The sequence below is a fragment of the Phocoena phocoena genome, chromosome 3 (assembly GCF_963924675.1).
Source record: "Phocoena phocoena chromosome 3, mPhoPho1.1, whole genome shotgun sequence".
NCBI lineage: Eukaryota > Metazoa > Chordata > Mammalia > Artiodactyla > Phocoenidae > Phocoena > Phocoena phocoena.
Window position 1 is genome coordinate 16,425,895 of NC_089221.1, and position 25,896 is coordinate 16,451,790.

At 32.0% G+C, this 25,896-nt stretch overlaps 1 protein-coding gene across 2 annotated transcripts in view; it reads right to left on the reverse strand.

The window, feature by feature from the left end:
- Window positions 1-25,896, reverse strand: part of CDH18 (cadherin 18) — a 330,861-nt gene that overhangs the window by 11,844 nt on the left and 293,121 nt on the right. For both annotated transcript variants that reach the window (XM_065874393.1, XM_065874394.1), the window contains one exon: window positions 17,949-18,066. In XM_065874393.1, coding sequence (XP_065730465.1) covers window positions 17,949-18,066 — 118 coding nt within the window. The remainder of the gene's footprint in view (window positions 1-17,948; window positions 18,067-25,896) is intronic.

The window sequence follows — 25,896 nt, forward strand, 5'->3', positions numbered from 1 at the left end:
ATATATGTGTGTGTGTGTGTGTGTGTGTGTACACACACACACACATAAATATACATATACATATGAGAACAAACTTTGTCTTGCTGAAACTGAAATATTAGGTGACAAGAAGAAAACAAATCTCTAAACTTGAAATATAATGTTTAAAAAATAAAACAAGTATTACAGAAAGTCTTGCATAACTACTTTAAACTGGATAAAAAATTAATATAAATTGAATAAAAGGAAACCATAGCAGGATGTAAAATCTGGATGAGAAGAGCTAATTATCAATGTCAAATAAAGGACAATCTCTAATAATGTGTGCCCAAGTTTTGTTCTTAATTCTAAATGTCAAGAGTTTGGATGAAGACAGAAGATTATAGAACACTTGGAAGCCAAGCTAATATAGCTAATGTATTGGATTAAGATTTAAGGAGATTTTGAACAGCTAGCACAAAGACCTTAAGCTAACAAGACAGGAACTAAAGATATGTGTTAGACAGTACACTTTGAAAAGTATCATATGGGAGAGATTTTGAGTAACATCTATTATTTTCTAATACATATACTATCTGAATGTAGCAATTAGGCAATAGATCTAAAACAGTCTCAGAAGGATTCAATAATGATATGGAATTTTTATGCAGATCTTTATTGAGAAGACGTCATTGGAATACAGTGCATAAATTTGGGTCTACTATCTTAAAAGTGATACTTTAACCCAGTTTAGAAGACCTTGACTGCAATAAAAGCATTAGAAAAGTATGTCATATGAAGAATCTTTGAAACAAACAGTGTGAAAATTCTACATGTCTTATATGAATTTAGGGGCCTGAAATGACTTAGAAATTTAAAGAAAAATTTGGGAAACTCTGTTAGCAATTAATGTCTTTCTGAATATAATCAATATTTTCCTGACATTCCCAGCAACTATAACGTTGATGCAATGTGGAAATAGCCTTGAACATGGTTTAGTCTTTCAAAATAGATGACAATGTATTATTTATTTTGTTGCATATCCCATTTTGCAGAAAATGATATGGATGTATATAGGAGGAAGCAGGGAGACTGCCATGCAGATATACAATAGATGAATCATGGAGATATTTACAAATATCATTGTGATGACTGTGAAAGAATTGAAATTTTGAGTCCTTTGAAAAATAATAACAAAATTTTATTTTTGTAATTATAGGAAGTCCAGGGACTTCATAATTGATAATTTTGGGGGGATCTTTCACACAAAAAATATTACAGTAAAATACAAGTTTGGGTAGATAGATACACTTCCAACGTCTACATTTCTATAGGGACAGAAGGCTACAGAATACAACAGTATAATACAAGTAACACTGTGTTTCTAAAATTCAGATATAATTTTCTTGAACTAGTAGTATGTGTTCTATTATTTCTTTGTTCAATAGTTTGAACGATCTTGAAAGGTTCTAATCTCTGTGCTACTTTCATAAACTGTAGCAGAGTTTAAGTTAAAATAAGGCATACTTTTAAAATACTCCCTTGGGCAAAAACACATCCTACATTAAAGTCCAAAATTACCTTATATCTTGGAAAGTATTAAAACCTAAAAAAAAGTGGCAGTGTAGGAATAAAGACATAGACATAGAGAATGGACTTGAGAACATGGGGTGAGGAGGGGGAAGCTGGGGAGAAGTGAGAGAAGCATGGACATATATACGCTACCAAATGTAAAATAGATAGCTAGTGGGAAGCAGCCGCATAGCACAGGGAGATCAGCTTGGTGCTTTGTGACAATCTAGAGGGGTAGGATGGGGAGGGTGGGAGGGAAGCTCAAGAGGGAGGGGATATGGGAATATATGTATATATAGAGCTGATTCACTTTGTTGTACAACAGAAACTAACACAGCATTGTGAAGCAATTATACTCCAATAAAGGTGTATAAAAAATTTCATTTACAATAGCATAAAAGAGAATAAAGTGTTTAATATATTTAACAAAAGAAGCACAAGCCTTGTATACCCAAAACTACACAACTTCATGGAAAAAAATTAAATATCTAAATAAATGAGAAGATATCCCATGTTTATGGGTTGGAAAACTTAATATTGTTAAGATGACAATGTTACCAAAAGTAGATTCAGTGTAGTCCCTATCAAAATTCCAATGGTGTTTTTTGCAGAAATGGAAAAAACTCATCCTAAATTCAAACGGAAATTCAATGAATCTCAAATAGTCAAAACAATCCTGAAAAAGAAGAACAAAATCAGAGAACTCATGCTTCCGATTTCAAAGCTGACTACAAAGCTGTAGTAATCAAGACCTTGTAGTACTGCCATAAAGATAGACATAGAGACCAGTGGAATAGAATTGAGAAATAAACCATTACGTTTATGGTTAATTGATTTAAAAAAAAAATCATGTGTTCTTCAAAACTCTTAAACTATCAGATGCCCATACCCTCCCTGCAATTTCAACGAATTCCTTATTTGATCATGCAGACATAAAGATAAACTTTGTCTCAAGTATAGCCTAGCAGACTATTAAAGTAATATTTCCAAATCTATCACAATAGCAGAAACATTTGAGATCTTCAGATGTAGCTCTGTAATTGGATTAAACTTTTTTTAAAAGATGAAGAAAAAGCTGGGAGATAGAAACTTAACTTCCACCGAAGAGATAAATATTCATGGCATCATAGCATTTCATTTTTATCTGGTCTTCCAGCAGCAATAAGATCCATTCATAATTTAACTGTCATCAGAGCCCATGCAGGAAACAACGCTCTTTTGCTTTCCTGCAAAGTACCTTTCACATAACAGGTACTTGATAAATAATGATTTGAACTACACTCAGCAGAAGCCTGTCTTCTCTTACAGTTTCCTCATTATATTGACATGTATTAAGAAATTAAAACCAAAATGAACTAATCTATCTTGATCTCCTCATGCTCTCTGCTGAAGACTGATTCTTCTTCTCCTGTTTCCTCACTTCCCATTCTTTTAATCCTAGAATTACCCTAATTTCAATTTTCAACTGGATTCGGCAAGTTCATTTAAGTTTGTAAACATTCTCCTGGCCTCACTTGTGTTTCTGCCAAACCACAAATGCATGATCCAATATGTTATTATGTTCCTATTTGCACCCTGGAATGCCACCCCTTTGACCACCTGCCACACTCCTTCTTGATGCTTTTTAAATCCCAGATAAATACAACCATACATTGTCTAAAGACTCTGCTTTCAAATTCATAAACAACGCTGGTAAATAGTTGTAACCATCTTAAGTGACCCCAATAAGTATATAGGGTAACTCTAAGTTCTCAAAGGAGGTTGGTAATTAATGTATTAATATCCATATTTCATCAGATGCCATAGACTAGCTAGCTATTCTAAGCTTATTTTGCCATTTTCTCTTAAGCGCTATTCCTCCACTCACAGCAGGAAAACAGCTTTTTCTGAAAAGAAGCTACCATCTATTATCAACATATGAAAACCACATTTGAAAACTGCTCAACCTTCTTTGCTATTAATTATGTCTATCTATGTATACAAGACTCTGTGACGTAAAAAAATAACATGAATACGTATGAAACAAAAATATGAATCTTGAAGAATATCAGCAAATCTGCTCATGAAAAACACATATAAATTTGCATAAGAGTGTTAGTTTAGATGAATAGGGTAATAAAGAAGAAAAACAACTTTTTAAGTAGAAACTCAACCCAAAATCTAAAATAATTCATAAGCATATCATAATAATTGTAGAAACTGTAGAAGTACAGAGAACAGCAGTTTACCAAAAAAATAAAAAATAAAGTACATGAATTTCAACAGAAACCCTCTCCCCAATATTTATCACATACCTTTAATAAATACTACATTTTTAGTAGGAAATGGATGAGTCAAGTACAATAAATTATGGAGTCATGATATTTATAAACACTGAAGGAAACTCTAGAGATTAATCCATAGAGAGACTGAAAAAACAAATACATATTCCTGCTCTTAAAATTATTTAAAAATCTGTTTTTAAATAAATTTTACCCCCTTAAGGCACAGGGTAGAGCTGATGACTCCTGCAGCATTTATGTGATTCCGAGCAAGGAAGGAATTAAGGTAAATAGTGTAACCTACATTTTCACAATAGGAAAGCAAAACAAAGTGGCACAGAATGGCCCAATTGGTCATATTTTTATTGCTTAGAATACGTGTCAGCTATTTGTTTTTTTTCTGTTTTCCTTTTTTTTTTTTTTTCTGCTGTCACTGTGAGTAGGAATATAAGAAGGTGATAATGTGTGGGCTGACAAACCCATTAGAAAAAAAATACATGAAAGTAAAAAAAAAAAGTCAACAGAGGTTAAAATCACTAGATAAGGTGTGGGCTGACAAACCCATTAGAAAAAATATACATGAAAGTAAAAAAAAAAAAAAAAAGTCAACAGAGGTTAAAATCACTAAGGAGAGAATAAATGCATATTTTTCTATCTAAAGCAAAAGACTCACTAAAACACACCACTACATTTGCAAGTTACCCTTTCCCATATTGGTGTCATGATGGCTTACAGACTGTTTGCCTTCTCATTAGTCAAGCTTTGAGTCTCTGCCTTCCCATAAAGGATAGTGTGAGTCTATCAAGTATGACTGGGTAAATGCTAGTAAGTGAAGACTGAGACTTGACCGGGAGAAGAAAGGAGATTCGTAGCCGAACAAAAACAACGTGTCTCAGCCTCATCACTGACAGTAGTGACTTGAGGCACAGGTGCTCCCACACCCCATAGAGGCTGTTTGAGGCATCATTTGCAACTATATTCTCAGGACAAACTGTGTACGTGCTATTTTATTTAGGAATGGGAGAAAAAATGCTAAATGGTCTCTTGAAGCCCTGTGGAAAAAAACAGAATTTTAAATGGTTGTAATCTATAGAGACATTAAGCACATTACAATACCAGCTGTGAGTTCTCATTTGAAGGACAAAAGTAAATGATGGGAATATCAACTACTAGGGATCTGGCAATGCCAAAGAAGTACAAAATAAACGTAAAATTTCTCATGATTCCCAATATGTATCAAACTAAAAAACTGCATTTCACTATCAGTGGACTATGAAATCTGAACGAAAATGCCCCCAAAGACATCTTCTTAACAGCTCATAGTCAAATTTGAAAATATCCCTTATCTTAAAATCAATTCAACATAAACTTAGATATTCCTTCACCAAACCCAAACAGCCACAAGGAAAATCAGTATTTTCTGACAATGGTTATTAAGTATTTTGTTAAAAATGATAAAACTTATAAATAATAAGACCTTCACTTTTAAAAGTAATATTACAAGGAAATAATAAAAAGTAATAAAACCAAGGGGAAAAAACATCTTCAAATTCTGCAACAAGGTGAAAGTGACAGTCTACAGAATCTTCCATTTAATATGATTTAAAATGGTCATTTTTGGTGCATTTCACTCACTATTTTTAAAAGAATGTGCTATTTGAGCCCATTCATTTGTTTCTTTTTTAAAATTAATTTTTATTGGAGTATAGTTGCTTTGCAATGTTGTGTTAGTGAACCCATTCATTCTTAAAGACTGGAAACGTATACAGAAGTGGAAAACATGTATCTAAAGAAGATAACCTAGAGACAAATATGAGCAGTAGATGTTCTTGATAGCAAATTATCAGTTAAATTACGATAAGGATTTTCAATCTGAAAGGCACATGTAATGTGATTTAGAACCCTGAAAATAAAGAGATACAAACATATACATAGTTAAAAATAATCTCTTCTCCTACTAAAATCTGTAAGATTTACAAATGCACTTGACAGTCGGAATTAAGCCTAGAAATTAGTCTGGCAAATCTCCTTGCATCAAATAAAACCTAGTCGCTCAAGAGGCAGCATAAAGATCATGAAGCAGAATAGACTTGTAGATTAATGATGATTTTATATTTGTGGATTAGGATACACTTTTCTATTACAAAATGAATGAACAAAGGTACTGTATGCACAGACCCTCCTGGGGGTAAGCCTAGACTCACAGACTTTATGACATTATGGCTTTAGTTCATTTATTATAGATATTTGGTTAAAAAGTTGAAATTATACAATGGATTTCTTTGATGCCAAGATGGAATGTTTACCTATCACAATTTAAAGAGAAGATGGTTATAGAAAAATCTACATTTTAATCAGAAAACATCATGCTTTCATTGTTGTTTTAAGGTAATATAATTTTTAAATGTTGTAACTTAAAAATTATCATCTGAATTCCAGTTTTTAATTTTAAATAAAATTGTATTATTACCAGTATGTTAGTTAATGATAAAAATAAGGTCATTATCAAAAAACATATTTACAGTATACATTTTGCTGTATATGTTGTTAAAAAAATAGAAATCTGTCACTTGGCTATTTTCCAAATCAAAATGTTTCTTATTTAATAGATAAGGGGTCATAACTTTCCAGATAAATATTGAAGACGGTTGCTTAGCAAAAATTTTTCTATCTGCAACAGTTTGGTACTATAGCAAATAAAGAATTAATGGCAGAATATCTTATTTGTTTGGGGGGAGCACAAAATACAGCACAGTGCTTAATATTTAATGTTTTTAATAGTGAATTAAAATGCTCATGTCTCTGCTCTGCCATATCTCCCTAGCTAGATTCTCAAGACTAACGTTGCATTCTGTCACCTCTATACTGTCTTCATTCCCCACTTCATTGAAAAGTATTCTCTGATCCGCTCTACATGAGGGAATGAACTCTATCCTGTAAAGTCATATCATGCTCCACTTCTTTTAACTATAGGACTTTCAGTGATCTCTCTAAAGTAACTCACATTTCACTGCCTTCAATTGCAAGTTACATTTCATTTCATCTTTATTTTCCCAAATAGATGGAGAGTCACTTGAAAGCAGGAGCTATGTGTTTTATTTCCTTGCATCTGGACAGCTTAGATCACTGCCTTATACACAGCAGACAATGCCTTGAAGACTGAATGGAAGGGAAAAAAACAATGTTAACTTAAGAGCTGACTATAGAATTTCTTTTAGAGGAAAGCATTCTAAGAAAAGAGAAAAGAATGGTGGTGAATAGCAATAAAGTGTGAGGCTGGAGAACACACTGGACAGCCCCAAGTAAAATGTCAGGGTAGGGGATAGGGCTGAGTTGTGTGTGTGTGTGTGTGTGTGTGTGTGTGTGTGTGTGTGTGTATTTCAGGTGGATTTTTTTCATTTTTAATTCAATACAATACATGAATATATTCTTACTGAAAATATTCAAAGTGCATTTCATAGACGTTTCTTAAGAAACATTATATATCCTATCATATTATCATTATTGCTTTTCTATGAGAATATATGCTACTCAAATGATTATTTCTGTTTGATATTTAATCATATATTGTTTGTTCTATACTGTCTTTACTTTTTCATAAATTTATTTTTATTTTATTTTATTTTCGTTTGTTCGCTATAGCTCCAAATATTTTGTCAATAGAACTTTACTGTAATTGACACATGTTTTTTTATATTTTCTGAGGCATTCAGTATTTTAAAATACCCTTCCTTAATTGTCATATGAGTGTCATCTTAAATAGGCAGAGATGTATTTTATTGTAGTTGTTTCTTTGAAATGTCACTAAAACAAGGTCCATGGACTATTAGCTTGAATCTTGCAAATGAGTACTTCAGCACTGATTATTCTCTTTATAATTTAAATTCATTGTCTGGAAATTTGTAAAATGATTTCTTATCTCTCAAGTTAGGGATGCTATACATATTTTTGGATCTAAAACCCATATATTCCTTCACTCAAGGTAATTCCTTCAGATATTTCATTATTATTTTTCCATCTATTTATTTATTTAATTCTTAGTTATCTTCATTGTGCCCTTTATAATTTGCAGCACTTTGTGCATGATTTCAACTTCTTTGTATTTTGATCTCTCTTCATAAAAAAAAAAATGAAATGGTAGTAATTGCTTCCATATCTCCATTTGACAAAAGAGGAAGCTGAAACACACTGAGAGCAGGAACTTGGCTATGGCCTCACACATAATTAGCAGAGGAACCTGGTTTCAGATTCAGGCAACTGGTTTCCTGAGTCAAACTCTGAAACATTCTTCTATGTTGCTTCCTTCTCCTTCTTTTTTCCTTTTTTTTCATTTAACAAATTTTTATCTAAACTTTCCTCTGTGTCTGACACTCTGGTAGCAGTTAGGAATATAGCAGCAAATAAGTCAGACAAAAGTCCCTCTCCTCACAGAGCTTACAGTCTAAATGGGAGAGAGGTCACAGTGTGAAAAGTGCTAGGGTTAGGGAGGTGCAGGGTATCAAATAACCCCATTTGTCATTTAAAGACGTGGATCTGCTTTGGCGATCACTGTAGGGTATTGAGTGTTGGGTGTCTGAAGTGCTGGCTCACTTGCGTTTATGGACATTGAATTTTTCCAGTTATGATTTCGAGTATGGATGGAGAAACTGCTCCCAAGACTTTGGCAAAAAGGGGGGCTTGGTAGATGACAGGGACCAGGAGAGGGAGCTAAGTGCCACAAGACTCAGAGAGGCAGGGAGGTGCCCAAGGACAACGACTCCACCTCCCAGCTCACCTTGTGAGACTGTGATGGAGAAAGCAATGTTCTCTCGGGCAGTGTTGCCTCCTCTTTGATCTTTCTGGTTACTAATTCAGGTTTTAGCAGTGTCCATTTGAATTTTATCACCTTACCCGAATATTTAAATTGGTAATATTTTCATGCATCAACTCAAAAAGTCTTCCTTAGATATTTAAGTATGGTTTTCTTGTTCTAATGTTAAGTACACCCCACTATATGTTAACCGCCTCTGTCCTTCAACCTGCATAACCCTGCAACGTTCTCTGATCATCCACTTGGGGAGGTCCTTTGAGCTCTGAATCACAGGGATTCCTCCTATATAGTAAGATTTAAAGGATAGATTTGGGCCAGTACCTAAATATCTTCTGTGATTCTCAATGCCTCTGTGCTTTGGAGGTGATTTTCAGGATTCATCCATAGGTTAAGTTTATTTAGCTGTACATGTTATCTCAGTAAAGATTTTTTTAAAAAAGAATGAGTTTGACATTAGTTTTTAGGCTACAGTTTTCTTCATTCTGCTATCCCTTTCAGATAACTGCCACGCTGGGCTGCTCTTTCCCTGAACTCTGTGCATTCTACTTTTGTTAATAGTTTGTGCTTTGAGCACATGGTACTTTGAGGAGAAAGACTATAGCAGGCATGGAAGAGTAACAAAGAAAACAAAATCCAGAGAAATAGAGAAAAGAATGGTTGAATTGGTGAGTGGCATAAAGAATGACAATGTTGTATACCTCACTCGCATAATATAATCCTCAGAAATTTTGGAGAGGATCTTGGTTTTGTTCAGTACATAGGATGGGATTCTGAACTAATTTTAATTAAAATTTTAAGAACAAATATATGTATCATATACATGAACAACCAGGCAGCCAGCATCTTAATGATAATTAGATTGCTAATGAACTATGACCTTTCTTCCAAGCCCAGTTTATATCCCAACTATTTAATGAAACTTGCCAAATGGTTCTTGAAGTATAAAACGTAATATGGATGAAACAGTAGTTTTTGACTAACCAATAGTCTCCTTGATAACTGAGAGAAAACCCTGAAATCTTCAAGGAAATTTCTGTTTAATGACATTAGAGAACCGCTAAAGTGATGTAAGTAGAGGGGTAAAATTCTAGAGAGGGCAAAAATGTGGGAAGTTGAACTGTGGATTACAATGTATTTGTTTATATTAGGAGCTAACAACAGGCTGGAATTCCAAGCTGGGAACAGAGAAAATAGGAGAACATTTCTTTTTTTTTTAACCGAGTCTTTTTATTTTTTTTATTTTTTTGGCTTCGATCTTTAAATGATTAGCTTTTTGTGCCATGTCCTAGCCGTTCAATCATTTTATTTTTAGCATTTTTATTAGTGTATAATTGCTTTACAATGGTGTGTTAGTTTCTGCTTTATAACAAAGTGAATCAGTTATACATATACATATATCCCCATATCTCTTCCCTCTTATTTCTCCCTCTCTCCCACCCTCCTGGGCCCACAGTCATACTGGAAATTAAGGGGCCTTAAACACATGGCTGATTCTCCCTAAAGATATTCGTTAAATTGACACATGGCTGATTCTCCCTAAAGATATTCGTTAAATTGAAAGTTAAAATTGAAAGTTAAATTGAAAGTTTAGCAGAGATCTAAAACTCTAAGTGGAAAAGAAGAGCTTTTTTTTTTTTCCCATCTCTTCCTGTTGAACAGACAGTGATTAAGGTAGGGGACCAGGGTGAATGGCCCTAGTGCACAAACAGGCTCTCAGTTGAAAGCCCTAGAGGGCCATGCCTTAGGGACAGGGATAGTTCAGAGACAGGCTGAATCTAAAAAAAACTGCAAATTAACATTGACTTAGTTCAATCCTACCCTGATTGGATTAAAGTACAAGCATACCTCCTTTTATCTTGCTTTGCTTTACTGTGCTTCCTGGATATTGTGGGTTTTTTTACAAATTGAAAGTTTGAGACAACCCTGTATCAAGCAAGACTACTGCCACCATTTTCCCAGCAGCATTTGCTCACTTTGTGTCTCTATGTCATTTTTTGGTAATTTTCACAATACATCAAACGTTTTTATTATTATTAGTATAACTTGTTATGGTAACCTGTGATCAGTGATCTTTGATGTTACTATTGCAAAAACATTATGACTCACTGAAAACCCAGAAGATGGTTAGCATTTTTTAGCATTATTTTTTAATTAAAGTATGTACATTTTTTAGACATAATGCTATTTCACACTTAATAGACTACAGTATAGTGTAAACAAAACTTTTATATGAACTGGAGAGCATAAAAAAATTCATGTGACTGACTTTATTATGATAATTGCTTTATCGTGGAGGTTTGGAACTGAAACCAAGATGTCTCTGAGGTTCACCTGTAATGGTGCCCCTCTCTAATTGTTCATCTAAGAAAATAGCAAACACTCTCTGAAGAAATATATTACAATTTGAGACTCTTCTAGGTTTTGACACTATGTGTGACACCCAACTAAAAATTGCTAGAGATAGTAAGAAACAAAACCATTATATCCCAGTCCTGTCTCCCCAGTCCCCTTGATGAAAAACAAAAAGAAAATTTATCACTTTATTAAGAAAGTAGAGTTAGCTGACAAGTGATTGTAAAATCATTAAGATTAATATGTTCAAGAAAATAGAGGGAGAAAGAAAAGATAGAAAACATAAAAGAAATTATAGAGAATTTCATAAGATCTATATCTCTATAAAAGGAAAAAAAAAGATAAAACAGCTATCAACAAAAGCAGTGAGCAGACCACATTTTCTTTGAGTGCATGTATTTGATTTGATAGGACACTTGCTTCCTTGAGCAGAATGTTAGTTACATGCTAGTGTTTTCTACCAGTATATCCCTAACATATGTCACAGTGAATAATAAACAAAAATAAGCCCCAAATAAAGAAACTTTTATATACATAGAATGGAACACTTAAGAAGACATTTGTTCTCTAATGTTCAGATAAATTAGCAGATTCCAAATTAATGAGGGATAAAACATAGGGCAGGAAAGATCTAACAAAGATGGCAAAGAACTGGAACAACATGAAACATTACCTTAAATTTAAGTATTTATCAAGCAGATCTGGGCTGTGAATAGGAGAATCCCACCAGGGTATAGATGGAAGAAAATCTTCTTAGTTGATATGAGGACATTAGCTATGATTCCAGGCATAAACGCTATTAAGGTATATGTCTCTGGGATTCAGCTTTTATTGTGGTCAAGGGTAGGGGCCTAGAGTTTCTCAAGCTCACTCTTTACAGATGAATTTAAAACATAAGAACAGGAATTTAAAGTTGGGGAAAAGAAAAAAAAAAAAAGCCCAAATGATCAGTTACTGAAATCACCCCAAAATCTCTAGAACAAAAGGGAATGGGGGAGCTGTCTTTCTATCTACTAGTGGCTGACAATGTGTTTATACAAGACAGCCATCTTTGAAATGGCTGCTTCTTTGAAATGGATCCCTGTCAATCAATCAAATTTTAGTCATGCAGTTACATTACAAAAAGAAAAAGAAAAGAAAAGAAAAGCCAGCTGTCAGGGTTTACACTACCTTTATATTTTTATAATATCATCTTCATAATAATTAGAGGAAACAATTAACAGATTATTCCTTGAGCTAACATTCTGTTCGAGAAAGCAAGAGTCCTATCTATCAAAGCAAATACATCCATTCAAAGAAAAGGTACTCCAAACACCCATTGCTTTAGTTGATAGCCATTTCTTCCTTTTATAGAGATGTAAATCTTTACCATCTTTATAATATCTTGATACGTTAGGATATGCCCTCTTTTCTTCTCTTTCCTCTATTTTCTTCTTTTCCTACATTCTTGCTTTTCTCAACCCTTTACCATTTGCATTTTATTAACAGATTATTAAATTCAGTTTATGATAAAAATTATATTTAACTTATATATTAATTTGGAAATTTGAGTGTTTATTTACTAATGGGGTAAAGATATTATTTTTGTGTTTTTTAAATATTTTCAGTAACATTGCCTTTCATAATGGTGACTTGAACATTATTTATTGGATATTTTTTCTCTGATGATCTTAGAAGAGTTTTTTGTTAATTTGTTTGATTTGTTTTTACCATTTTACATTTATCTGATTTGCTATTTATTCACGTTTCTTACATATAGAAAATCTAGCCATTTGGGGCATTTATTTGTATTCCAAAAGTTGGCAATCTATCCAATTGTTTCTTAAGATGTTTCTGTGGATTCTTTTAAATTTTCAGAAAGACAGTTGCATCTCATTTGTTAACACTGATAATCTTATGTTTTGTTTCTATTTATTATTGTTCTTTTGTTCTATTTTTGCTTTGTTTTATCTTTTTGGACTGAGGAGAACATTCAGTACACTGCTGATTAATTGTAGTGATTGAAATATCCTGAGACTAGCAGAATTGTCCAGCTGAACCCATCAGAAATTGCTAATTCTTAGAAATGTGAGCTAAATAAATGAATAAATGTGCTTTATTTTAAGAAAACTAGTTTTGGAATTGTTTTCTTTTTCAGCAATAGCTGTTTTTTTAAGCAATAGCTAAATATTTCTAACTTTTCATGTAAAATTTCCTACTACATTTTGAATTTGGCATATCTCTTGTAAGCAGCATATAACAGTCTATTTTTAAAATAAAATATCTTTAAAAATGATATTTAATCTGTGACTATGGTATATTTGAACTACTTTCTACTTCAAATAAAATTGTCATTGCTTCTATTTTGCATCTTTTATTCTACTTTCTGACCTCTGTTCTACTGATGAAATGTTTTATTATTTAACTTTTTAAAAATCTCTCCTTGCTTTGGAAATTACAGAGTCTTATTCTATTAACTATTATTCTAGTGTTAACTCTTCAAGTTTTAACATTTGAAATGAAATGTTAATTGCAAGGCTTTTTTGTCTATTATTTCTTGCAGAGATCCTGAAGGCAAAGATTAATACAATATTTGCCAAAATGTCAGTAGCTAAAAATTTAAAAGTTTCTTTTCTTATACATTGGAAAAAAGTCTTTAATAACTGTCCTCCCTTAATTCCTGATAGCTTACCACTGCTAACTAAATATAGAGAATGTTGACAATAGGAAATTATTTTCCTTTAGCAGTTTGAGCATATAATTGTTATCAACATCTGTCATCTATTTTTTTCTTTTTTAACAGGAATCTACTTTAGATCTAATTATTATTGCTTTTTAAATATTCTGCCTTTTCCTTTTGATTACATATTTTTTCTCTTTACCTTTGAGGTTTAGCACTTCTAAATTGGCATATTCAAGTATAGATTTGATTTCCTGCTTGCCTTTGGGTGTTCTTTTTCTTTTATAATAGCCAATTTTTTAAAATAATTAATTAATTTATTTTTGGCTGTGTTGAGTCTTTGTTACTGCACGCAGGTTTTCTTTAGTTGTGGCGAGTGGGGGCTATGCTTCATTGCAGTGTGTGGGCTTCTCATTGCGGTGGCTTCTCTTGTTGTGGAGCACGGGCTCTAGGTGCATGGGCTTCAGCAGTTGTGGCACGTGGGCTCAGTAGTTGTGGCTCATGGGCTCTAGAGTACAGGCTTAGTAGTTGTGGTGCACAGGCTTTGCTGCTCCGTGGCATGTGGGATCTTCCCAGACCAGGGCTTGAACCTGTGTCCCCTGCATTGGCAGGCAATTCTTAACCACTGCACCACCAGGGAAGTCCCTGGTGCTCATGTTAATCGTGAGGGTCCACATATTTTCAACCTTGAAAAATTGTCATGCAATTTTATCTACATATATTGCTTGTTGCTATAATTTCTAATTCTTCCAAATATTTTATATTCCATATCTATTAAGTGTTCTCACAATTTTTAAAAATTTTGACATATCTGAACTTTGTTTGCTTGAATTAATGGATTTTACTTTTGACTTGTTAAATCTCTCTGTGTTCAGCCTAGAAGTAATGTAGTTTTTTTATTGTTTTCTCCTTGTATCTGTGTGTGTGTATATAAAACATATACATGTACATACACATATACATATATACATCATAAATGTATATATACATATATGTTTACACATACATTTTAAATGTATGGATAATTTATATCTATATAGTCTATATGTATAACTAAATCTATGTAATTTCTAGATATAGTTCTATATACATTTCTATATATTCAATACCTATATTTTAATATATATCTTATGTATACATGACATATATACATACATATATTTAAACAAAATTTTAATTTCTGTATGTTTATGTATAATTATGTATATAACACTAAACATCTATATATTTTCATGTCATTTTATATACTTTTCTATCTAGGCAAAAACTGTAGCTTTATTTTAATAAGGATTTTTAAATTATTTTTATATAAATATTTTCTTTCATTGTCTCATTTTATGTAATCACTTCTCGGTCTTTTTAAAAAAAATCTTCTTTTTCTTAATTTGAAAATGCTAAACATGCTAATATTCAAGTATTTTTCTGTTCATTTATGTATTTTTCATGATTCAGAGTGAATTCATTTTCTGATTTATTTCTTATTATTTATTGACTATCTTTTAATTTTTTGCCTTTCAGATTTATCATACAAAACAATATGCATTTCTCTCTGTCTAATTTTAGAAACAGCTTTTTGTCTCTACTCACTCTTTGCCATAAAGCAGTTTTGGAGATGCCACTAAACCAATGGCTTCCTGATCTCTCATCCTGGCTTGGAGTCTCTGTCTGGCTTCTATTGTTCCCTGAATATTCATATTCATGTAAGCAGGGGGCACAGAAGAACAATGGTTTTAATTTTTTCTTCTAGATTTCTTTATGTTCTGGATGCATGTAAATGTTTACTAACTCACGGAATGCAATGACCAAGCTGCAGGATCCAGTAGGCCTGGACTTGCTGACTCTTACTCTTTGTAGTTTGTTCTGGTTGTTGGCCAGAGAGATGTTTATGTACCCATGAATATATGTATATATTCATTTTGGTATGACTATTCCATTTTAAATTTCATCTTTATAAATTATTATCCATAACTGCCTTCTGTTTAGAGAAAAAGCCATCTTGACTCTTATATATATATATATATATATATATATATATATATATATATTTTTTTTTTTTTTTTTTTTTTTTGCGGTATGCGGTCCTCTTACTGTTGTGGCCTCTCCCGTTGCCGAGCACAGGCTCCGGATGCGCAGGCTCAGCGGCCATGGCTCACGGGCCCAGCCACTCCGCGACATGTGGGATCTTCCCGGACCGGGGCACGAACCCGTGTCCCTTGCCTTGGCAGGCGGACTCTCAATCACTGCGCCACCAGGGAAGCCCATTAACTCAATATCTATATACAGCGCCATTAATTCCTCCAATGCTACAAAGTAGATATTTCAAACCAAAACTTAATGGATGTAAAAACTGAGGTTAAGAGAAGTTTGGTGGCTTGTCTTATCTAGCATAAACAAGGTTGTTTGCACAAGCATGTGTTTTCACCTATGTGCTAGTATCTTTTTTTAAAGAACATTGCTGCTTTTTCTATCTGAAAGAAATTATTTGTGTTATATATAATTTCATCAATTCCCAAAAATGTTTAAAATAAATTAAATGAATTTTAAAATAAATTAAAACATCTTTACTCCCATACAACTGCCCACAGGCATCACATACTTGAGATGGCATAGCTGATTTAAAGCATTCATATATATGGTTAAAATAAATGTTAAAAAATTTATATCAGCATTATAAACACTTTCAAAAGTGTGTACATATTTGAGGGGAGTTTTTTGAATATGAGTTCCCAGCACTGGTAATGTTGTCATATAACTAAAATGAGACCTTTTGAATGTATTCATTAGTTAAATTGAGAAATTCCAGGCATAATAATCTTGAATGAAGGACTTTTAGTCACTAATATAGGTTTCAACAACAGTAAAATTCTCTTGTTTTTCTAAAATATTTCAGGAGTTATTTACATCAAATAGCTTGATTTAGCTTGACAACACATCTTCAGACCTAAGTCAATTTTTCTTTATAATATCATCAAATTAAAATTGCTTTTAAAATGTAAATAAATTTTTAATTGGAATGGAAAAAATTCAACTGAAATATGATTTCTAAATATATGTTTCTAAATATAGTAAATTTCAGTTTATTAAAGCAGGAAGTTGAATGCTCTCCAAATTATGCAATTATTTGAATATGGGAAAGTATGAATTGATTTTCAGATATTTAGCATAGTTAATTATAATATTTAAATACATTTGGGATTGTAGGGTTGGATGTTCAGATGTAAATAAATGTTCAATAGTCAATTTAATACAATTTGTCATACACAAACATGGATAAATATGTATTGCCATAAGTACAGCTGACCACAGGGATAGTTAAACTGAGAGAGACAAACAAGCTTGGTATTTTTATATGAATTTTGTTATGGCCACATGCATAATTTAGTATCCCTGTTATGATTATTTAAGGAAGCTTAGGGATAATGGAAAAAATGTTTTGTGGCTTGTAATTTAGTGATTGTCTTTTTGCTTGAATTTGAAAATGCTTCTACATGAAGGGTACAGAGAAGGAATTAACTACTTCAAAATGTACATGCTATTGTTTCTTTCATGTGATTCTGAGGCACGTCTTAAATCTTAAATAACAGTATATTCAGATATATGTGATCAAAACTACTTTTGAGAAGAAGAAAGTTGATGCCAGTCAGAACACTGTACATATTGAGTGGCTTGCTGTTTCCCTTCCATACGGAAGAATGACTTTTACACAACTTTGAGGAATCTACCAAATCAGGATTCTAAATCATGGTGAATCTTCTCTAGTTATTATGTTCTTTTTTCCCTACACAATAAGAAGTTTAAACAAAAATAATTCAAAAATTTCCACAGTGCTCTATAATTATGCATATGTATCTACCCATATTTTGGGAAAATATTCATAATAACAAGGGGAAATATAATTTGTACAGCACATCTTGATAACCTTGCTAAAGCAAGATGATTTCAAACATTGCAGTTCCTTTTCTAATGGTCCCTAGGACATATTTTTCATTGATCCTCATTTAAATTTTTTCCACCTCCTAGCAGTTGCAGCAGTTCTCATAAACATGTTTGTCAGCTAAGATTTCTCTTAAAAGTTGCCCAAGAGCATATTACATGAACATTTCTTGTTTAAAGGGATGCTTCTAAATAAACTCATTGAAAGTTATTTGTACATATGGCTCAATTTTAAACACAAGCTATTCACGGATCATAACACATTAACATCAAACTGACTTTGAATGTTGATTTGCAAGCTGTTCATGAGTATATAAGAATAAAGCAAAGCTGCTCAGGCTTATTCCATATCAAGTCAAAGCAGATACCACAAAGATCAAAAAATATATGTATTCATGTTCACCTTCATTGTCCTTCAGAGTGAAGTTTGGGTTTATAGACAGATGTTCATCAAGAAAGAAGTTAAACCTTTGTCCATTGGCAAAATCATCCTTATCAGTGGCACTGATGGTATGAATAACCTAAAGAAAAGAAAAATTAAATAGTAAATTTAATTTGGCTTTGTCCCTTGATTTTAATATTATAACTTTTCAATATCCAACTTGAGTGTTTTCAAATTCTTATTCTAGTAAAGGTATGAGCTAATTTGCTCTCCCTTGCATTAGACTTTAAGAAATCTATTATGGCACACCATATAATCATTCACACTTTATTTTCTAGCATGGCACAAACATTTACTTTTTTTTTCCTTTATTACTCACAGTACCTTGGGCCCAATTAGTTGTAAGGTTTTGTGTGAACGCTTGTTTAGGGAGACGTGAAATATGGTTTGTACAAATACCAATATTCCAGTGTTGATGTAGAACAGCCTTTCTGTACATGTTGGTCTCAGTCAGCAAATGAAAAAGCACTAGAGTCATAATTTTTTGCTTTAGGAGACCTTTGAGGTCATGATCCAGCTCCTGTATTTTAGAGACGAGGACTCTGAGTCCCAAAAGGAGTGTGATGTGCCTCAAATCTGTAAAAATCTGGCAGAGGTAAAACTAGACCACCCAGAGCTTTAGGAAATTTTTTAATCCCTAGTGGTTGAGAGAAAGCAATACCCAAATTTGGACTTTACACACATTAAGAAACAGAGAAAGTTAGAATATATAAAAAAATATCCCAGGTAGCCTAAGAGCAGCATACACATTCCAATCGTTAGAGTCATTCCAATCTTTAAAAGTAATATTGAAACAAACAAGCAAGATGATATTTTACTTTTGAAAAAAAAAATAGTATCCTAATGCTCAAGTGTACTCTTTATAGCTTTTCCTTAGAGAAATTGAAAACAGAGAGAAAGTAGAGCCAGAAAAATAGTATTTCCTGCATATGAAATATAGTACGTGCATTTCAAAAATTGGTATGATTTCTAAGAACATTTTACTCAGTTTCACCGTATTTCAATATTTTACAGGTGAGATAATCCACCAAAATGCATCATAGTTAAAACCTAAATTCCTCTCCAGGTACTGAGACTGTTAGCTTGTGAGGGAGACGAGGAGGAATATAAAGGTACTGAGAATGAGTGGTCAGGGAGAGTAGGAGCAGAAGAGCATGTGTTTTCATGAAGTGAAAGTGAAGAACGAACTTCAGGGTATAAAAGTGATCAATTTCCTCCATATATGCCCATGGCTCATTCCTTATGCCCTTTCCCATCACCATTCAGAATTTACTTTCTCAGCAGGAGATCCTGGTGAAAGCCCCTCTCCCTACATATTCCAAGAAGTTTCTATCATTCTTCATTATTTCCCTCCATATTATTTATCTATGAACTGAAAATTTACATAGCTGCTGATTTTTTTTTTTCATTGAAAGCACAACTAGGTCTGAACAGATCTTTTTTTTTCTTGTTATTGCCTTTTGACTATAAATAGAATAAACTGATGGATAATCAGAAGCAATCTTTATGATTTTTCTCAAGCACAGGAAAAGCTCCATAGCATTTAGAGTGTGCAAAATCTGAAGAACACAACTACATTTTCTACACGTTAGTTACTTTGTATCAAATTGAAATAAAATATCAACTTTTCAAGGTTGTTTTCTGGGTTAGATAAAACAAATACTGTCAGCCCTCCATGTCCGTGGTTCTGAATCTGTGGATTCAACCACCATGGGCCAAAAATATTTTTTAAAATTCCAGAAAGTTCCAAAATGTAAAACTTGATGCCATGCTGTGGCAACTATTTAGATGGCATTTACATTGTATTTGCAACAATTTACATAGTATTCACATTATATTAGGTATTATAAGATATTATAAGAGATGATTTAAAGTATATGGGAGGGTGTGTGTAGGTTATATGCAAACAGTACACCATTTGATATAAGGGATTTGAGCACTTGTGGATTCTGTTATCCTGAGGGAGGCGGAGTCCTGGAACCAATTCCCCACAGATTCTAAGGGACAGCCGTATAAATTTTTCTTTGGGAAAATAAATGTCTTCTCACTCTTATTCTTCATTCATTGTAATTCTGCAATTTACCATCCTATTTCCTCAATGATACCTCATAACATACTGACACATTTGCAAGTTCACTTCTTATCCTAGAATGTAACTCTGGAGGGGATTGGTAAAGAACAATTAATTTAAATAAACTGAGCTTTTTATGTTTTCTGTTATCAATGCTTTGGAAAAATTTTCTTTTCTTCTCATTTCAAAGTTAATTTATCACTTATTTTAAATTTTCTTAAAATTTTACAAACATGAACCTATTCAATTTGTTAAACACTGATATAATTCATATTATATTATGTTTACTATTTTTTTGTTATCTCTGAAATATAAATATCCCTTCCATTTTTATACAGGTAATTTCAAATCTCAATTTACCAGGAAGCTCACTTATGGCAAATTTTTCTTCCTCAGAAAGGGTTCTCAGTCTCATCTACATAGTAAATGATAAGTTGGTTACCACATTTTGTTTAAGAGTGAATGATTCATCTTGAACTTTTGTTGAAGTGTTGGACATGCATCTGTACTTAAATATTTTTCCGTAATATTTCTGAGAGATGATTCTAAAAACGTATGTTGGTCTTTTTTTTTTAATTTAGAACTCCTAGATATTCTCTTGTTGAGAGAAGGTATATTCAATTTCTTTTTTGGTTGTTTTACTAATCACTTTTTCTCTTCCATTAGGAAATGGGATTTCCATTTGCTTCCTCAGACTTTTAATAGAACATTCGTAAGAAGTTAACATGTTTATGATTTTTAGAAGATTTAAACTTCTGGCAGATATCAGATAATTGCCATGTTTCCATTCATCAATATTTTCTACCATTTTTTCAGACTTATTGATTTATCTACACTGTGCTACCTGTGCTCTCTGTTTGTGCAGCTAGTTGGTGATGTATGATCCATAAAAAATTTATTTTCTGATTCTCTTTCCTTCTAACTGGACTCAAATGTTTTCTATCACTTGCACATTATGCAATAAGTACATAACGTATTTTGAAAGATCTGAGATTTACTCTAACAAAGGGAGAGAAAACTCAAATTGATTGATGGTATTTACAAATAATTACTAGCAGAATTTTTTGATAATGTCCATGAATAAGGATTAATCTTTGGTAGAAAATAATTAAAACCAATTTTATATTCCTCTTGTTAAATAAATGTATCCCCTTGTTTAAATGTGTTTAAAACGTTTAAAATCTATCACTTCTAGAGTACTTTAATTAGGAAAAATAGTGTCAGAAATTTATACAAATAACATAGTCTTTTATTTGGTAAATGAGCTAACCCTAACTAAAGCAAATTAAAAAGGAAATTCTATGGAACACATTGCATCTTCCTTTAATTAATAGAGCTTGCCTTATAATATGATCTCAAATGATCATTTCATTTGATAATAATACCAACTTTTGTTATTTAGCTGAGGTTTATCTTTGGTAAGATGTAAAATCTCTATGATCTAGTTAACTTTTTTCATACAAAGTTGTACTGTTAATAATATCAATAATACCATGGATATCATGGGGGCAGAGGCTGGTGTTACGTAATAAAATGTTTTCTTTTATATGTTATGTTTTCTAAGTTTACTTTTAAAAAGAAAAAATACAGAGGGAAAAGTCAATACGAATAAGACAGAAAACATTCCCTTTGTTATTTCTCAAAGTTTCTAGGTACAGGCACATCTCAACTATTTTGAATTCACTCTTCTTTGGGAACTGATTTCAAATTTCATGCATGCATGATTTTCTTTTTAGTATTTTTTTATGCAAGGTACTTAAAATTTTTTTCAGAACAGGAAAATATATTAACTCAGAGAAATATATTGTTGAAGTTTATATTGATACCTGAATCGACCTGAACTCTGCTCTTACATGTGGTTTGAACCTCTGCTTTCAGAAAAGACCAGTCTCAGCTGTAGCCACATGCTGTTACATTTAAATGCACAACAACCATAACAGAAGTGTCTGTAATTCTAAAAGCAATTGTCATAGAAAGAGGAACTGTGGCAATACAAATATGCTTCAGAAAAGCTATTTCACAAATCATTATTTACATAATTTCCTATTCCAACTCTGCATCAAAATATAGTTTCTCCAGAAATGCTACAACCATAAGAGTAAATGAACAAAAGACTTCAAAATTAAATAATAGAAAGATTCAGACAATTTTCCACTGTAATGTGTTAATCATACAATTGACTACATGAATGGGTAATGATTTGTTTAAATGCAGGTGTAATAAGCAATACTTTTAAAATGATGTTTTTATTCCCTCAATGAAAAGTCTAAATTCATTTTGGTGAAAGAGTTGGAAACAAAAGCTCAGATAACATAAAGAATCCAGTTTTCTTACAGTGACATCTAAAATCATGCAATACTAAAGACAGCAATGATGCTAAATGTGAAAATAGTTTACAAAGAATAAGAAATAATCACATAAAAAATATATTAGAAATTTAGGGGGCTAGGTCTAGCAATTATGTCTTGAAAATAATAACAGTTATATGAAAAAAAAATACTATATAAGTGGTTAATGGGACTCACAAAAGAAACAGTTTGTCACAGATTTAGCCCTCTCTAAGAAATGGAATAACTTTTCACCTGAGGAGAACAGGACAACCCACACTTAAAGGAATTTAAGACTTATCTAGTCATATACTCATAGAATCTCAGGCTTGGAAGGGCCCTGAAATTCTGACAATTTTCTTCATTTTAGAGATTAAGAGAGCACTTGTCAACATCACATTAAATTACTTCTTAGGAAGGCTACAGAGTTTAGGTGGTCAGTGTGGAGGGTAAAACAGAGGGACCCAGGCTAACAATGTGACATTAAGAGGAGAGCATGGCCAGTGAGAATGCCTGAATGGACTTCCTCATGAGCAAAAAGTGGACAACACGCGAGGTCAATGGAAAAATTCAATGTCACATGCCAATATGAAGAGAGTTCAAGCCAGAAAACTGAGACTAGCATTTTCGATTACAGAGAAGATATTTACATCCACAGGGGAAGGATCAGTTGATCCAAGAGCAAGGGCTGAGTATCATCTGCTCAGAAATTCAGTAATTTCACCTGCACCTACAAAACTGGTATGTGTGAGCTGCTCCTAATACAAGATCACACTTTATCCTTGAAGTAAAAATTATTAATTAATTAATTAGTTAATTAAAACAAAAATTTTAGAAGAAATAATCTAAAAAGAAAACATATAATAAAAGCTGATGATTTTTGATTCTTTATGTCACATTTCAAATGATCTAAGTTTAAATTCTCTGAATAACCTAGGAACCAAAGAAATAAAGATTCAGTGAGGGAAAGGTCCTAAGTTTACTAAAAAAAGTTATTGATAGATTAGGTGATTGATACCTAAGAAAAGCAGTATTTATTTCTAGATATTTTATTTTCTTAAAGTGATATTAAATGGTATAGTGTTTTAAGTTTCATTTTCTAATTGTTTCTAATATAAAGAAAAGGAAGAAATACATTTATATTGACCTTATATTTAGCACAAGTTTGAACTTGTGCTCAATTTTATTCACAATTTCAACTACTGTATAGTAGTATTACCACTATTATTAGTAGTATTTTTATTATTAATGAATGTTTAACTTTATCAAAACCTTTGGCTTCATCTATGAAAATGAATTTTAATTTTTCTCCTTTTCATTTTAAAGTAATTATTTTTTCTGGATTTGCTTTGACAATATTTTATTTATGATATTTCTATGTTCATGAAAGAGAATATCTATAATTCAAATTATATCCTTCACAGGTTTTGATTTCAAAGTTTGTTGTCAGCATAAAATTAGGAAAAAACTGATTGTCCTTTTTTCCTTTTTGATACAATATATTTTGATTATCATTCCATTTAACTATTTTCAATTTTTATTACTTTATTGGCTCATTGTTTATTTAGAAGTGTCTTCATTTCTGATGGAGTTTTTCTAGCAATATTTTTGAATTAGTATCTTGTATTATTTTATTGTAATAAAAATGAGACCAATTCTTTGAAAATTATTAAAACTTGCCTTGTGGTCCTGAACATGGTAAATTTTGGTCAATGTTTTGTGTAAGTTTTGAAAGAATGCATAATCTAAGGTTGTTCAATGCAATGTTCTATATTTGTTAAACAGTACAGCTTCTTAATTGTGGTATTCAATTTTCAGTTTCCTTAATAAAATTTCATGTGATTATTCTATCAGTTTCTGACAAAAGCATACTAAAACTCTCAGCACAATAATCTCAGTAGACATTTCTTAAATAATTTGGTGATTTTATTTTAACATAAATATTGATATATACTTCTTTAAGTTTACATTATATTTGTCTGCTTTTTATTTTTCTACTTGTTCCATATTTATTATCTTATTTCTTGGTTTTTAAAAAAATTACCATGACTTCTACCTAGCTATTATAAATTTGTGTACTAAGCTTTTCTCTTTTATTTTACCTATCTTGTGTTATAAAACAAAACTATATCTCAAGAGCAAATATGAAAATTTGTCATTCTAACTTTGAATTATAAAAACTTCACAGAAATTCACAGGGTTATTTTGGAAATATTAAATTGGTTATATACTTCATATTTTATTAAGTTTACATTTTAGTTTTTAAATATGCCTTTCTAGAATCCTTGAAAATAGGTCCTATATAAAAGATTTTTTACCTTTATCTTTGTATCATAAAATATAAAAAAGCAAGATAAAGTCACATGCAACAATTTTGTAAGTGTGTGAACTATTAATTGAATGAACATTTTAATAAACATAATAAAGGTCAATAAATAAAACTGTCAACATCACTTTATTTAGGAGTATTTTAAATTCCAATCTCTATTATTTTGTTAGTTACATAGTCTTTTACTATTTTATTACTTAAACTAAAAATTACTGTATTCATTCTTGACACATAAAATCTATTGGGGCTTCCCTGGTGGCGCAGTGGTTGGAAGTCCGCCTGCCAATGCAGGGGACGCGGGTTCGTACCCCAGTCCGGGAGAATCCCACGTGCCGCGGAGCGGCTGGGCCCATGAGCCATGGCTGCTGAGCCTGCGCGTCCGGAGCCTGTGCTCCGCAGCGGGAGAGGCCACAGTAGTGAGAGGCCCGCGTACCGCAAAAAACAAAAAACAAAACAAAACAAAACAAAAAAAATCTATTATAAATTAGTAGTTTCTCAATTACCCCAAATTTAAGGAGTTTAGAATATTTTAACTTTGTCTCCTTCCTTCTGATACCTTGTTCCAATGTATATTATGTATATTTTAAACCCTAGAAAATGTTCCTTTGTTTTCTATTCATTCATTAATAATTTATTGTTAACAATATATTTACTGATTGTTTTGGTCTTTACGGATTCTTACCACTCCAAGATGCCAATTTGATTATTTTCCTTTTTCTTTTTCCAAAAAAAGCTTTAATGTGTGTATTGGCAAGGAATTGTCACTTTTTTGTTGTTGTTGTTTGTTTTTGCCTAAATACGAGTTTTTCTTGTCTTTATTTTTAAGGACTATTTTTGGTACACAAAAGAATTCATGGTTGTTAGATAGTATCTCTGGCTCTTGGATTTATCTTTCCTTTACTTTATTTTATTTTTTTTAATCTTTCATTCTTCCTGATTAAATAATCAGCTTTTGAAATTGTTCTTTTAAAGGTTTTGAGTATTATTTTTATATTCTACATACTAATCCTTCATTGGATAAATGGTGTGCAAGTATCTTTTCCCACTATGTGGTTTTTCTTTTTATCCTCTTAACAGGGTCTTTCAGAAAGCAAAAATGTTTAGTTTTGATCAAGTCCAATTTATCATTTTTTTTTCTTTTATGGATTATGCTTTTGGTGTCATCCAAGAACTCTTTGCCTG